The sequence below is a fragment of the Pleuronectes platessa genome, chromosome 1, assembly GCF_947347685.1.
Source record: "Pleuronectes platessa chromosome 1, fPlePla1.1, whole genome shotgun sequence".
NCBI classification, from domain to species: Eukaryota; Metazoa; Chordata; class Actinopteri; order Pleuronectiformes; family Pleuronectidae; genus Pleuronectes; species Pleuronectes platessa.
The window spans coordinates 28,234,646-28,246,425 of NC_070626.1; the positions used below are offsets into that span (position 1 = coordinate 28,234,646).

At 42.8% G+C, this 11,780-nt stretch overlaps 1 protein-coding gene across 1 annotated transcript; it reads left to right on the forward strand.

The window, feature by feature from the left end:
- On the forward strand, window positions 1–6,961 carry fshb (follicle stimulating hormone subunit beta). The gene is made up of 4 exons (XM_053421108.1): window positions 1–176; window positions 4,685–4,925; window positions 5,623–5,804; window positions 6,643–6,961. The coding sequence occupies exons 3-4, from the start codon at window positions 5,643–5,645 to the stop codon at window positions 6,874–6,876; spliced, it is 396 nt and encodes a 131-aa protein (XP_053277083.1). The 5' UTR covers window positions 1–176; window positions 4,685–4,925; window positions 5,623–5,642; the 3' UTR covers window positions 6,877–6,961.
- The last annotated feature ends 4,819 nt before the right edge of the window (window positions 6,962–11,780 follow it).

The window sequence follows — 11,780 nt, forward strand, 5'->3', positions numbered from 1 at the left end:
TACAACTTATTGTGTTCACAGTGTCCATGTTTTCTCCCCCCACATTCCAACTTCCAAGCAGATGAACACACTGAAAGTCGGAACAAGGACTTCATAACCACTTTGCACTTCCTTCGGCCCTTAACAACACACACGCCACAGTGTGAAGCCGCCCAGATGAACGCTCCTCGAAATATGTGAGTCACATACACACAGACAGACACACAAGAGAATTCTGGAATTATTAGGTCAATTAGATTGACGTCACAGTCTTAACATGAAGAAAAGGACTTCTAACTCAAAATGATGAGGCTACATAGTAGATCATTATTCTGAAATGTGACTTTTAGCTCCATCTTTTTAACAGTCTAACCACAGACGTTAGGGCGGGGGGTGTTTGTCAGTAGTTCACATAGTGAGAACGGGTGCTGACTTTAAAGAACAGGAGACATCTCTAACTGAGCTAACTGTCGAGTCACTGTTATCGATCAAGCACTCGATTGCCACCACAGATTTATTTAGATCCCCTCTCTTGTGCACTATGGGACAGTAAAGGTCTAATTTACATCGTTGGAACCTCCCAGATTTAATTTGATTGTGCCGAGAACAGTATTTTTCTGTCTGCAGGTACACACTGCAGGCCGGGAAGTGGGATATGCAGTAATCAGTGCAGCCCCTGAAGTCCTGTCCATTTGATTCAGTCCATCCATTCCACTCAAAAACTCTAATTAGGACAAGAACAGCGTGTTATTCCAGAAAAGATACGATTCTCTCTAAGGAATCCTAATCATTCCCTGAGGTGTTTTTTTTAAAACCCCTAGTTCCATTACCAGATATTTTTGGTTGCTTGTGCAGAATCTCTGAAATATGTCCTGCTTGGTTTCCATAAGAGGAAATCTGGAAATTTAAGGCAGATGGTTTTACCTTGTGAAATAATTGGTGCTGCTGATGGTGCAAGAATCACTCAGCTGTTCTTTACAGAGCTCGTTCTCTCTCTCTCTCTCTCTGTCTCTCTCTCTCTCTCTCTCTCTCTCTCTCTCTCTCTCTCTCTCTCTCTCTCTCTCTCTCTCTCTCTCTGTGTTTCAGATACTTACCTATAAGATATTAGAGGAGCTGTTCATGCCCTGCACAACATGGAGGCAATTTTCCACCCATCACACACACACACACACACACACACACACACACGCACACACACACACACACACACACACACACTGCTTGCACTTCATCGAGTGTGCTCCTCAGTCAGCACCAGGGGGAGGTGTGAGGTCAGATATAATTTGAGGTGATGGAGTGGGGATAGAAGAGGCCTTATTATACACAGGTTCACGTGCACTTGGAGCTGATTCCAGATCTGCAACAGAGCTGCATCTGTTTACAACTTCATCCTGCATCCTACTCACTCACTCACACAAACACACACACGCACACACACACACATTGAACACATCCAGCTCTGTGAGGTCAATTTATAGGAAGATAAACATTTAATATCCAGGAAATAAGTTGGTTAACATACTTTTTTTTATCATTTAAACCAAGTAAAATCAAATATCTAATAGATTTTAGTGTGATGTGCTTTGGTAAAGACACAGATATAATAACTTCACCTATAAGGAATTGCATTATTATTACAACTTTGTTTTACGTCCACTTCTGGCTGACAGGATGAGTCACTGGTAAACACTCTATAATACAGTATATCTGCTAACACCTGCATTTTGCTGCGTTTGAAATATCTTATATACTTACATACTTATAAATACGAGGACAAAAAATAAAGCTTTACTTGTTAAATTATTCAGAAGAAATGTTCAGATTCTGTCAGTGACCAGTGAAGGTGTCACAGGTGTGTGGAGGCTTGTTTTAGGTCAATTTGGATCAATGATCTCTGTGGGATTTAAAAACAGTTGAGTGAGCAGAGAGAACAGGAGGCAGTGGAGAATCTCTGAGCAGTCGATACACACAAACACACACCTACCACCTACTTCTGCACACACACACACACACACACACACCCACATGCAGCAACAGTCACCAAACAAAAGTCTTGTCCTTGGCAGCGCTGTGGAGGCGTCTGTGGAGGGAGGAGGGACGTGATGCAGTGTGTTCAAGGCCTCGGCCAGTGGGTTTTTCTTTTGCATGCGACACAATTGTCTTCCAGGATTGTGTTTCTGTCGATAACCGTGATCACGAGCTCGCACTGTGGCAGATGGAGCTGCAGAGGAGGAGAGGCGAGGAGGAGGAGGAGGGGAGCGGCGTGTGACTGAGTGGGTTTGTGGATGTTGTTAGTCCTGTTATCACTGAGTTTACGGCCTGTTGATAAAAAAGAGAGAAGCTTCTGTTCCTCAGTTTAAAACCCAACGACCCACGACTCTGATCCTTGATGTCAGCGTCAGCTCGGAGCTGTTTTATATGTGCCTTCATATAAAAACTGATTTGAGCTCTTGCGCCCTCAAAGGTGATGTTTTTTTTTTTTATTTATAGCAGAATTTTTAAAAGTTACGAAGCAGAAAATCGTTCTGGGCACTGAAACCATCACCTCATCCATCATCTCCAAATTGATTCCCAGTAGACTTTAATGTGACAGGACAGTGCAGGCCTTGTCCTCTTATGGCTGCGGCAGAGAGAAGTGAGACGCTCACTGGGGGAATCTCATCTTAATGCTCCGGACTATTGTTCTCCTTTAGCTCGCTGCAGCACAAATTTACTATTTTTAGAAGCATTGTATTGACATGTACTTGAAAGTCTTACCTGCACTTTCCCAGGTTCCACTTTATGTGATTAGCATATCAATGCAGTGCCGGCCCGGACCTCATGTTTTCAGCTGCTCACTTAATACATCAATTTTTCGGATGCACTCATTTTATAGACGAATTACCAGCTACTCAGGAAATGACTAATGGCGTCTCCTTCTCCGAATACCAGATTAATCAGCTATGACTGGTGTTCATTAAGGACAAGCCGCGTTAGCAACAGTGATGCAGTTCAGCTGAGATCTCCTAAAGGAAGCAGCACCTCAGAGGACGTGGGGGACGCTCTGGTGAAGTCCTGGCAGACAGTCCTTGTCAGGCAGGTACAGCGGTTCAGCATGCAGGACGCTGGGGAGCCTGGAGTCCCTGGAGGCCTCAAGGGCAGACAGAGGAGCCGCCGGATGAACTGAGGCTGCTGCCTCCATGTTCCACTGTCACTGCAGAGCATCCAGCTCCTGGTGCAGGGCTCACTGAACACAACACACACTGAGGAGAGGGAGACAAGCAGGAGTATAGAAAAGGAACTGAGAGCTCAGTTTGGAGTCACTTGTTCTCAACTTGTTACTCACTTTGATATTTGAAACCCACTTTGCAGATACTTTCACTTTAGATGATAAGTTCTGTGTGGAATTGTTACTTTTTACCTCTCATTTAATCAAATCAATCAAATTCTATTTGTATAGCTCATATTCACGAATCACCATGTAACTCACAGGGCTTAACAAGGTGTGACTTCCTCTGTTCTTAACCCTCAACAAGAGGAAGCAAAAAATACCTTAAGGGGGGAAAACTGTGGATTACGCAAAAAAACTTGTGAATTAATTCCACAAAACTTGGTTGAAGAATAAGAAATAAGCAGAGAAATAAACCATACACAATTTTGGGGGTAGATCTGGACAGAAGAGGCACGTCCCAGAATCTTCTATCCCTTTCTCTGATATTGTGGGTGAGGGAGGTTTTGACAAAGAGCAGGTGTATTAATGGGACTGATATCTACGAGTGAGTGGAAGTGAATGCAGCTTGATTGAATTCAAGAGGCCTTGATGGAGGTGTTGATCTCCTGAGTGCTGTTCTGGTTACTTAATGAAACAGACATTAGGTTCAGACGCATCTTCAGCTGTGAGGAACTATATTGAGTCAAGAAAAAGTACGACTTCTACTTAACTTACTTACTTTGGATATTGAAAGTAGATTTCACAGCCTGTAACCTGAAGATTAAATTAATCCCTCAACCGTTGGATCCCAGTGAAAAATAAATGGCACCTTAGTAATACAATTTTTTTTCCTGGGTCTGATTATTCATACAGATCTGTTCCTGCTTCTCTGCAGTTGTAGACGTTGATGAATAAGTTTTCGTGAACAGAAAAGTACTTAAAATCCACTTTGGGAAACTTTTTTGTTTTACTTCAGTATCACGTCACCGGCCGTGTGTTTCTCAATATTACAGGGTCTTGAATCTGACTCCGAAGATGAATGGGTTGAAGTCAACACATTGTACCGCTTCACTTGGATGCTCTCACTTTTCAACAACAAAAAACTTTTCTCAGAACTATTTGGAAAGATGCAACAAACACATAAAATAGTGAGGATACTTAAAATGTCACATTTTTGGTGTATTGTCGGAAAAAGCTTTGTAATTAAGTTGGCCATGAATTGATTTTTTTATTTTATGGAAAGCAATGAAAAGGTTTTTTTCAGTAAGCTACGTATATTTTATAATACATTATCACTAAAGTGCATAAACATAGACAAGTTATTGCCTTTGACACATTGGAAAAAATAACACAAAGCGACACAGAGGAGGCTGGCGTATTAATTACTGTCAGTGTTTTCCATCTGGCTGCGGGGGCAGATGGGTGTTTATGTTTCTGTGATCCATCTGAACCATTCACTCGCTTAATCCAAACAAGATTTTCTGAAGATACCGACTCGCGTCTCCTCGTGTGTAGGAGGAGAGGCCTTGAGCCACGAGCCCATCCCTGACCTGTGGAAGGAAAAGAGACCAGGATTCATCCTTTTTAAGTCTCAACCGGGGAAGGAAAAATTAGCCCCCGACCAAGGCCAAACAGATTAAATGGATTTATGTGCAGCACTATTTAAGTAGCGGAGGGGAGAGTCACAGGAGGAGCGCTGGTACAGATGTTTACTGAGTAAGAGAAGGAGATTCAGAGTGACAACAGAACTCTTCAGGTACGTCTCCTGTTCAAAGTACTAAACATGATTTATTATAGGTTTATCGTAAATTGATTGCATTACTAATATTCATAATATTTATTCCGTGTATGTAGAGGATATTTAAGGTGTTTTATATTCTGATAACGATAATGTAATAATTTTGTTGGCGCTGAGGATGAAACCTCAGGTGAGTCTAACTCTTAAAAGTTTTTTTTAATATGTAAATTATTCTTATCTTCTTATGATTTATTCATCTTTATTCCCTGATCGCTTGTTTGCTACAGACTGTTCTTTAAAGATGCAGCTTCAAGAACGTTTTAACAACACTCACTACACTGAATATTACAATTTTCTCACTTATCTCCTGTTTTATCCTAATTTCATTATCTGCTTTACAGGAGACATGATTCTTTGAGGGTTTTTTCCCCATTTGTGTTCTTCATAGTGTAAAAAATACACAGAGTTTAATTCACAGGTCACGTTTGACCTTGTAAACAAATATGTTTGTCAGGAGTTTGACAAATTTTGTACCACCACCTTAAATCTGAGATGTGATTGAAACGTCCAGAAAAAAAGTTATTTAATTGACCCTTAAGTTTATTTGATCTATTAGAAAAAAAGCATTAAATCCACCTTAACTCCCTCGGATCCTCTGACACGGTTTTCAAACATGTGACGTCAGACCTGCTCCCCCCCCCCCCTCTCGTGGCAGACGTCTGCACCCAGCAGAGGATGCAGCTGGTCCTCATGGCAGCAGTGCTGGCGGCGGTGGGCGGGGCGGGGCGGGGCTGCAGCTTCGACTGCCGGCCCACCATCGTCCGGATCCCCGTGGAGAGCTGTGGCAGCACCGAGTACATCGACACCACGGTGTGCGCAGGGCAGTGCCACAACAAGGTGAGGGTCGACTCCAGCTCGGCCTCTCAGCTTGTTCACAGTGAGACGTGTGTGCACTGTGCATGTGGAGAATGTTTCCTCTTTCATTCTCACTCCTCATCCCTGAATGTCTGTTCTTGCTCTGTGATACTTTGGTGAGTGGGAACGATCTCCTGTGAGAAATGTGGAAGTGACTGAGAGTTGCAGGTCTAATCATCCCAGTAAGGACCAGTAAGTCACTAAAGCTGAACTGTGGATCGGTTAAAAAGACTTGGAAGTTATTCAAAACCAGCGTTTATTTCCATTATCAACCAGGAACATTTTTAAATATGAATTATTTTTAAATTTTATACAGAGTTTGATGGATTTGATGCAGCAGCTTTTCTGATTTAGAAAACCGGGGATCATGGGTAATAATTTTCTTTCAGTTTGATATTTTATTCCCTCTTATCGTAAAATTAATCTTTTAAGTCGTATTGATTTGGCTTGAGGGGCCAAGGGGGTAGAGCGGGCGTTCTCCAACATGAAGGTTGCCGGTTCAAACCCCACTCTTCCCCATCTGCATGCCGAAGTGTCCTTGGCAATACTGAACCCCTAAGTGGCCCCTCATAAATGTTGAGTGTACTAAAAATGTAAGTCGCTTTGGACAAAAGCATCAGCTAAATGACATGTAATGTAATCTGTGCTCTGATCCTCTACTGTACTAACCTGCACTACGTCAGGTTCATTTCTCATAAGATGTTATTAATTTGAAATCTGAGAAGCATCTATATGAAGGGTTTGTCATTCCTTCACTTTTTGTTTTCCTCTGTAATCGTTGTGTTTGTTTGTGTGTGTTTGTTGTTGTTGTTTACGACAGGATCCGGTCTACGTCAGCAAACAGGGTCAGGAGAAGCAGAGCAGCTGTAACGGTGACTGGTCGTACGAGGTGAAGCACATTAATGGATGCCCGGTGCCGGTCACCTACCCGGTGGCCAGACACTGCAACTGCTCCAAATGTAACCCGGATGACACCGACTGCGGCCCCTTCCTCGGGGACGTCCCCAGCTGTATGTCCTCCCTCCACTCTCTCTCTGTCTTCACACTGGACTGAAATACAAGTGATGGAGTTTTGTTTCCTAATCTTTGAAATGTGCTGTATCGTATATAAGCAATGAAATGAATGAAATTAAAACTACTGCCCCTTAAAGCCTCCGGATGGTACATTCTGTGTTCTTGTTCATAACCTGTGAATCTCAGCCATTGTATTGTGTCACAGTGAAATAGAAAAGTGCTCATCAGAAAGAATGGACGGTATTCGGTTCTTTTTGGATTCAGGAAACGTTCTTATGAGCAGTCAGTAGAAAACATGAAACATTCTCTCCGTGGGAAGAAACACGGACCAGTTTAGAAAAACCAGTCCCTGCCTCTGCTTTGTTTTTTTATCTCTTTATAATTTGGTGAAACTAGAATCCCAGATCCCAGCAGAGCAGAGCTAATGGACAAACTAATGGACTTTGCAGAGAAATGAGGAGAATTAATCAGCTCTCCGCCTCTAGGTCCACCAGGGACTGTCACTGCTCCTACGACACAGGACGGAGGAGCTTTGTTTCTCAGCCAATAGCAGCTGTAGCTTCTGAGTCTGCACGTTGTGAGTGTCACGTCTTAATTTGCACAGAGACACGGACGAAGCGGAGGCCTCTGCTCTAGACAGAAGTAACTCATTAACACGACCAGTCGTTAATTACCACGTTAAGTGTTGTGACTTGGAAACTTACCGATGAGAAAACCACTGTGTTCTGATTTATTTTAGTATTTCATGTTTGCTGAAAAGGTAAAATAGGACTCTGGAGTCTCTGGTGCGAGGGAGGAGGACGAGTCGTTTTTTTCTAAATGAAGACGGGAAGAAAACATATGCAGCTGCAAACAATGAAACATTAGTTCTTATTGCTTTTTAAAAGATCCCTCGTAAAAGACCCAGTGGCACCACAGGGCTTGTTGTGACAACCTGTGTGTATTTTAAGATCTGCAAAATAGTTTTTCTCATAAATGGATTCTCCAGAAATTGTGTATTTCACTTTCTGGGTTCTGCCAGGGTTCTGCCTGGGTTCTGCCAGGGTCCCTCTTCCTCACACAGTCAATAATAATTGATGTAAGTGGATTAAAAACTAAAATAAGTCAACTAGAATATAGTCAGAAAATATTGGAGACAATATTGATGTTAGTGACAGGATGGTCACAGTTTATTAAGATGAACTAATCATTTATCGTCATTTATTCACGTCACAAGGAAATTGCATTATAACAATATATGATCTTCTTCAGACTGAAGGAATAAGAGGAGAGGAGAGGAGAGGAGAGGAGAGGAGAGGAGAGGAGAGGAGACAGATTTTTAACTTGTGTACAGGCTTAGAGGAAAGTTCAGAACAGATGAAGTGATGAGTGAGGAGGACGCTGGCAGCAGGAGATGGACGGTGTCCTTCAGAGACCGTGTGAGACGCTGCCTGAACTTCATCACGGCACCAACATGTCTTATTTCAATAGAAGCAGCCAGAGGTGTGAAGGCAGCAGAGGACAGATGTGACGTGAAGGAATCTGAGAAGGTTTGAAATGAAGCAGTTCATTAGGGATCTTTTTATTTTCTGTCAGCATCGGCAGATAAAAAGCAGACGAGGAGTGGAAACCTGAACCAGAGCTGAGAAACTTGGAAATCATTGATCTCTGATATCTCAAATCCAAAACAACGCAGCAAAATCCCATGTTGATCCTAGCACAGGCAAAAACTTTATATAAATATATATAATACATAATTGTGGGGCCTGTAATGATTATTTAATTTTTTAGTGAATAGTCTGTCTGTTATTTTGGATTCATTATTTCTTTATGTATACTGTAAAATGTCTCTCATAACTTTTCACAGCCTGAAGTGATGTCTCTATATCAGGACCTTGGAGAGATATTCAATAAAAAGTGATTTAATACAGAGAAAAGCAGCAGTTGAAGATCATTTCTGTGTTTTTCACTTTTCACCGAAAACTGAAATATCTCAACAGCTGCTGTTCAAACGTTTATGTAAAATTTAAGATTGTTTTGTAATTAACTTTTTACGTCGTATCAGGTCATGTCAAATTTATTGATATTGCACATTTATGCAAGATAAAAGGAAATTATAAATTAACTTAAACTTGCATGTTTTCAATCTAATTAAATTTGTATTTATTTGATATATCATTTAAGAACAGATTCCTACAAAAGAATCAAGACGTTCCCTTCGCCCTCAGTTGTTCTTCATATTGAGTCCTAATTAGAAAATGTCTGACAGCCACAGAACTATAAATAAACATGGACGATATTTCTCCATCTCAGGAAAGAAGCCAAAATATCCTTTATACAAACGCTGCCATCTTGAAACAGACACCACAAGACAACCAACAATACACAGGCCTGACCAATCGAGAGTCAGGCTCAGCTGTTAGAGCATCAAATTACTAAAAAACAATTTTTTTTAAAACTTGAACATATGCCAGTATGATAAGAACTGCCTGAAATGACAAAAAAAAATCGGGTTCATGAGTGCTACCACAACCAGCCAGCAGGGGGCGATCGAGACGCGTTGGCTCCACTGAGTGGAAGCCGTGTTCCCGTCCGTCCTCATGATCCATCTGTAACCAGGGAGAGAAAGTTGTGACGGCTCAGTAACTTCTTCTTCTCTGTCAACATCCTGACAGACCTGAGACCTTTTCACATTCTCACATTGATTTTGTTTCAGACTTTGTCTCACGCACACACACACACACACACACACACACACACACACACACACACACACACACACACACACACACACACACACACACACACACACACACACACACACACACACACATGCTCTTCAGTCTCAGTTCGATGCACTGCATGCTGGGTATCTGCTGACAGATTTCAGTCCATTCAGGTCACTGGTGTCCTTTAATAGCAGCTTGTGTTTGTCGGGCAGCTCCCCGGAGGCGGCTGCTCTCTCCTCTCTGATGACGGCTGCGACCGATACTTACATCGACGTTTTATCAAGTTTATAGACGAGTGTGTCGCTCGGCCTCCTCTGCTGCCGGGAGGAAATGGATGCAGTCATGTGGTAGATGGGTTTGTGTCAACACGTATTATGACTTCTATCTTTTACTAACTACTACTTAAAACACACAGGGCTCAGAGGACGCAGACTAACACATGCTTTTGTTTGAAATTGCAGGGTTTTGAATTAACAATTTAAAAAAGTTTAACAAGCAGAGCTGCTGAATAGAGAAATGACACTAAGATCAGAGTTACTACATTTCCTCTGGGGACCATGAACGTCTGAAGAAACATGTAGTTGCAGTTCGTCCCAAAAAAACTAAATGTGACGTGAAGGATTCAGTCCGTCATGAATGGTTCTGGTCTGGTCCATGAGCAGGAGTGTTTCAATGGAATAGGCTCTTGTCAGGGGGTTTCCAACCCTGGCCCATTGCAGTCAGGGCCTGTATGACTGAACACAGGATTTAAAGGGGTTCCCACAAAGTCGTTGTTGCTGCAGAATTAAGTAATCAACTCGTCTCAAGGACTGAGCTGAGTTTTAAAAGAGTCCAGAGATGGGGCAATGCAGATTTCTGATGGGAGAGAGCCCCAGAGGGGGGGGGGGGGGGGGGGGGGGGTGTAGGTTCTCCGGATGATGCAGAGGCTGCAGAGCGAGAACGTGTCCGATGACAAAAGTTTCCAGGATGGAGTGACGGGGTGGAGGAGGTCAGACAGGTACAAGGGGGCCGGGGCACCGAGGGATTTAAAGGCGGGGACGAGGATTTAGTAAATGATGACTGGACGGCAGTGAAGATGGATTAGGGGGTTGGGGGGGGGCTGAGCTGCAGGTGAGGATCCTGGCAGCTCACACCGGAGCCCGGACAGGATTCTGTCGCCACCGTCGAGACGCGAGGTGATGAAGATGCGGCCGAGGGTCACAGAGTCAGACAGTGACGAGCGGAGTCTGGAAACACTTGATCGATCCCCTGCCTGCAGCCTGCAGGACGAGAGGAGGACGAGAGGAGGACGAGAGGCATCTTCAAGCATCCTCTGCTCTCTGTGCAAAGTCAATTCGCTCCGTTAAATTAAAGTTTGTAACCAAACGTCAGCCGCTGTGATGAACGACTCGCTCGCTCCACACACTGACGCGGGTTTATACATATTAATAAGCTTTATTTATACGAAGCCCTTTTAAAAAAACGAGCTTCTGTATAAGATACATCATGAAGACAACTTTACTGAAAATGCATTCCTTCTCATTTACACAACATCTTAAAAAACCAAAGCTCCCCTCTCTTGTGATTCCTCTGCCCCCTGGACACAAACAGAGGAAATGGAACAGCGGCCGGTGACACCTGACCTCCGGCCGGGCTCAAGGACGATGTGTCCAGATGAGACATGACTTGGCAGCGTGATGAAGTGCTGTGTCATGCTGCTCACCTGCTGCAGTTTGTTAGTGCACAGGGGGACGTGGCAGGACGGCTCCGGTCTGGGATAATCAAACAACCTGTCCGAATGGAAATAAGAGAAACTCTAGTGACGTTTTAAAAGGGTTTGTTTATAGCAGTAGGATTCCTGAGATGACTTTTAACAATTTAATAATGTCTTTCCTTCTTAAAAAGCTATGTGTCAAATGTAATAAACTTAGACCGGTAGGGCTTTCTGTGATAAACTTAATGGTATTATGACTTTTATCCTTAATTATAAATTAGGAAGGACTCCTCTAGACCTCTCCTCAAGACTGAGCACGGGACAGACAGACTTTTAGATTAAAGGTTTAGCTTCGACCTTTCAATTACACCTTAAATTGTTAATTTAATTATTATATTAATGACCTCCAGAGGTTGTTTTCACTTTGTCCATTGAGTTGGTTGATTTACAAACTTAATGAAAGGATGTGTGGGGGTCAGGGAGGAACCAGGAATTTGTTATCGCTCTCTTTAACAATGTCTGATTGGACGTTTTTTGACATTG

Bases quoted from the DNA above. Each gene is read 5' to 3' on its own strand.
- fshb (XM_053421108.1), top strand. From the start codon at position 5,643: ATGCAGCTGGTCCTCATGGCAGCAGTGCTGGCGGCGGTGGGCGGGGCG. The intron at 5,805-6,642 runs GTGAGGGTCGAC...TGTTTACGACAG, and splicing joins CAGGGCAGTGCCACAACAAG to GATCCGGTCTACGTCAGCAA.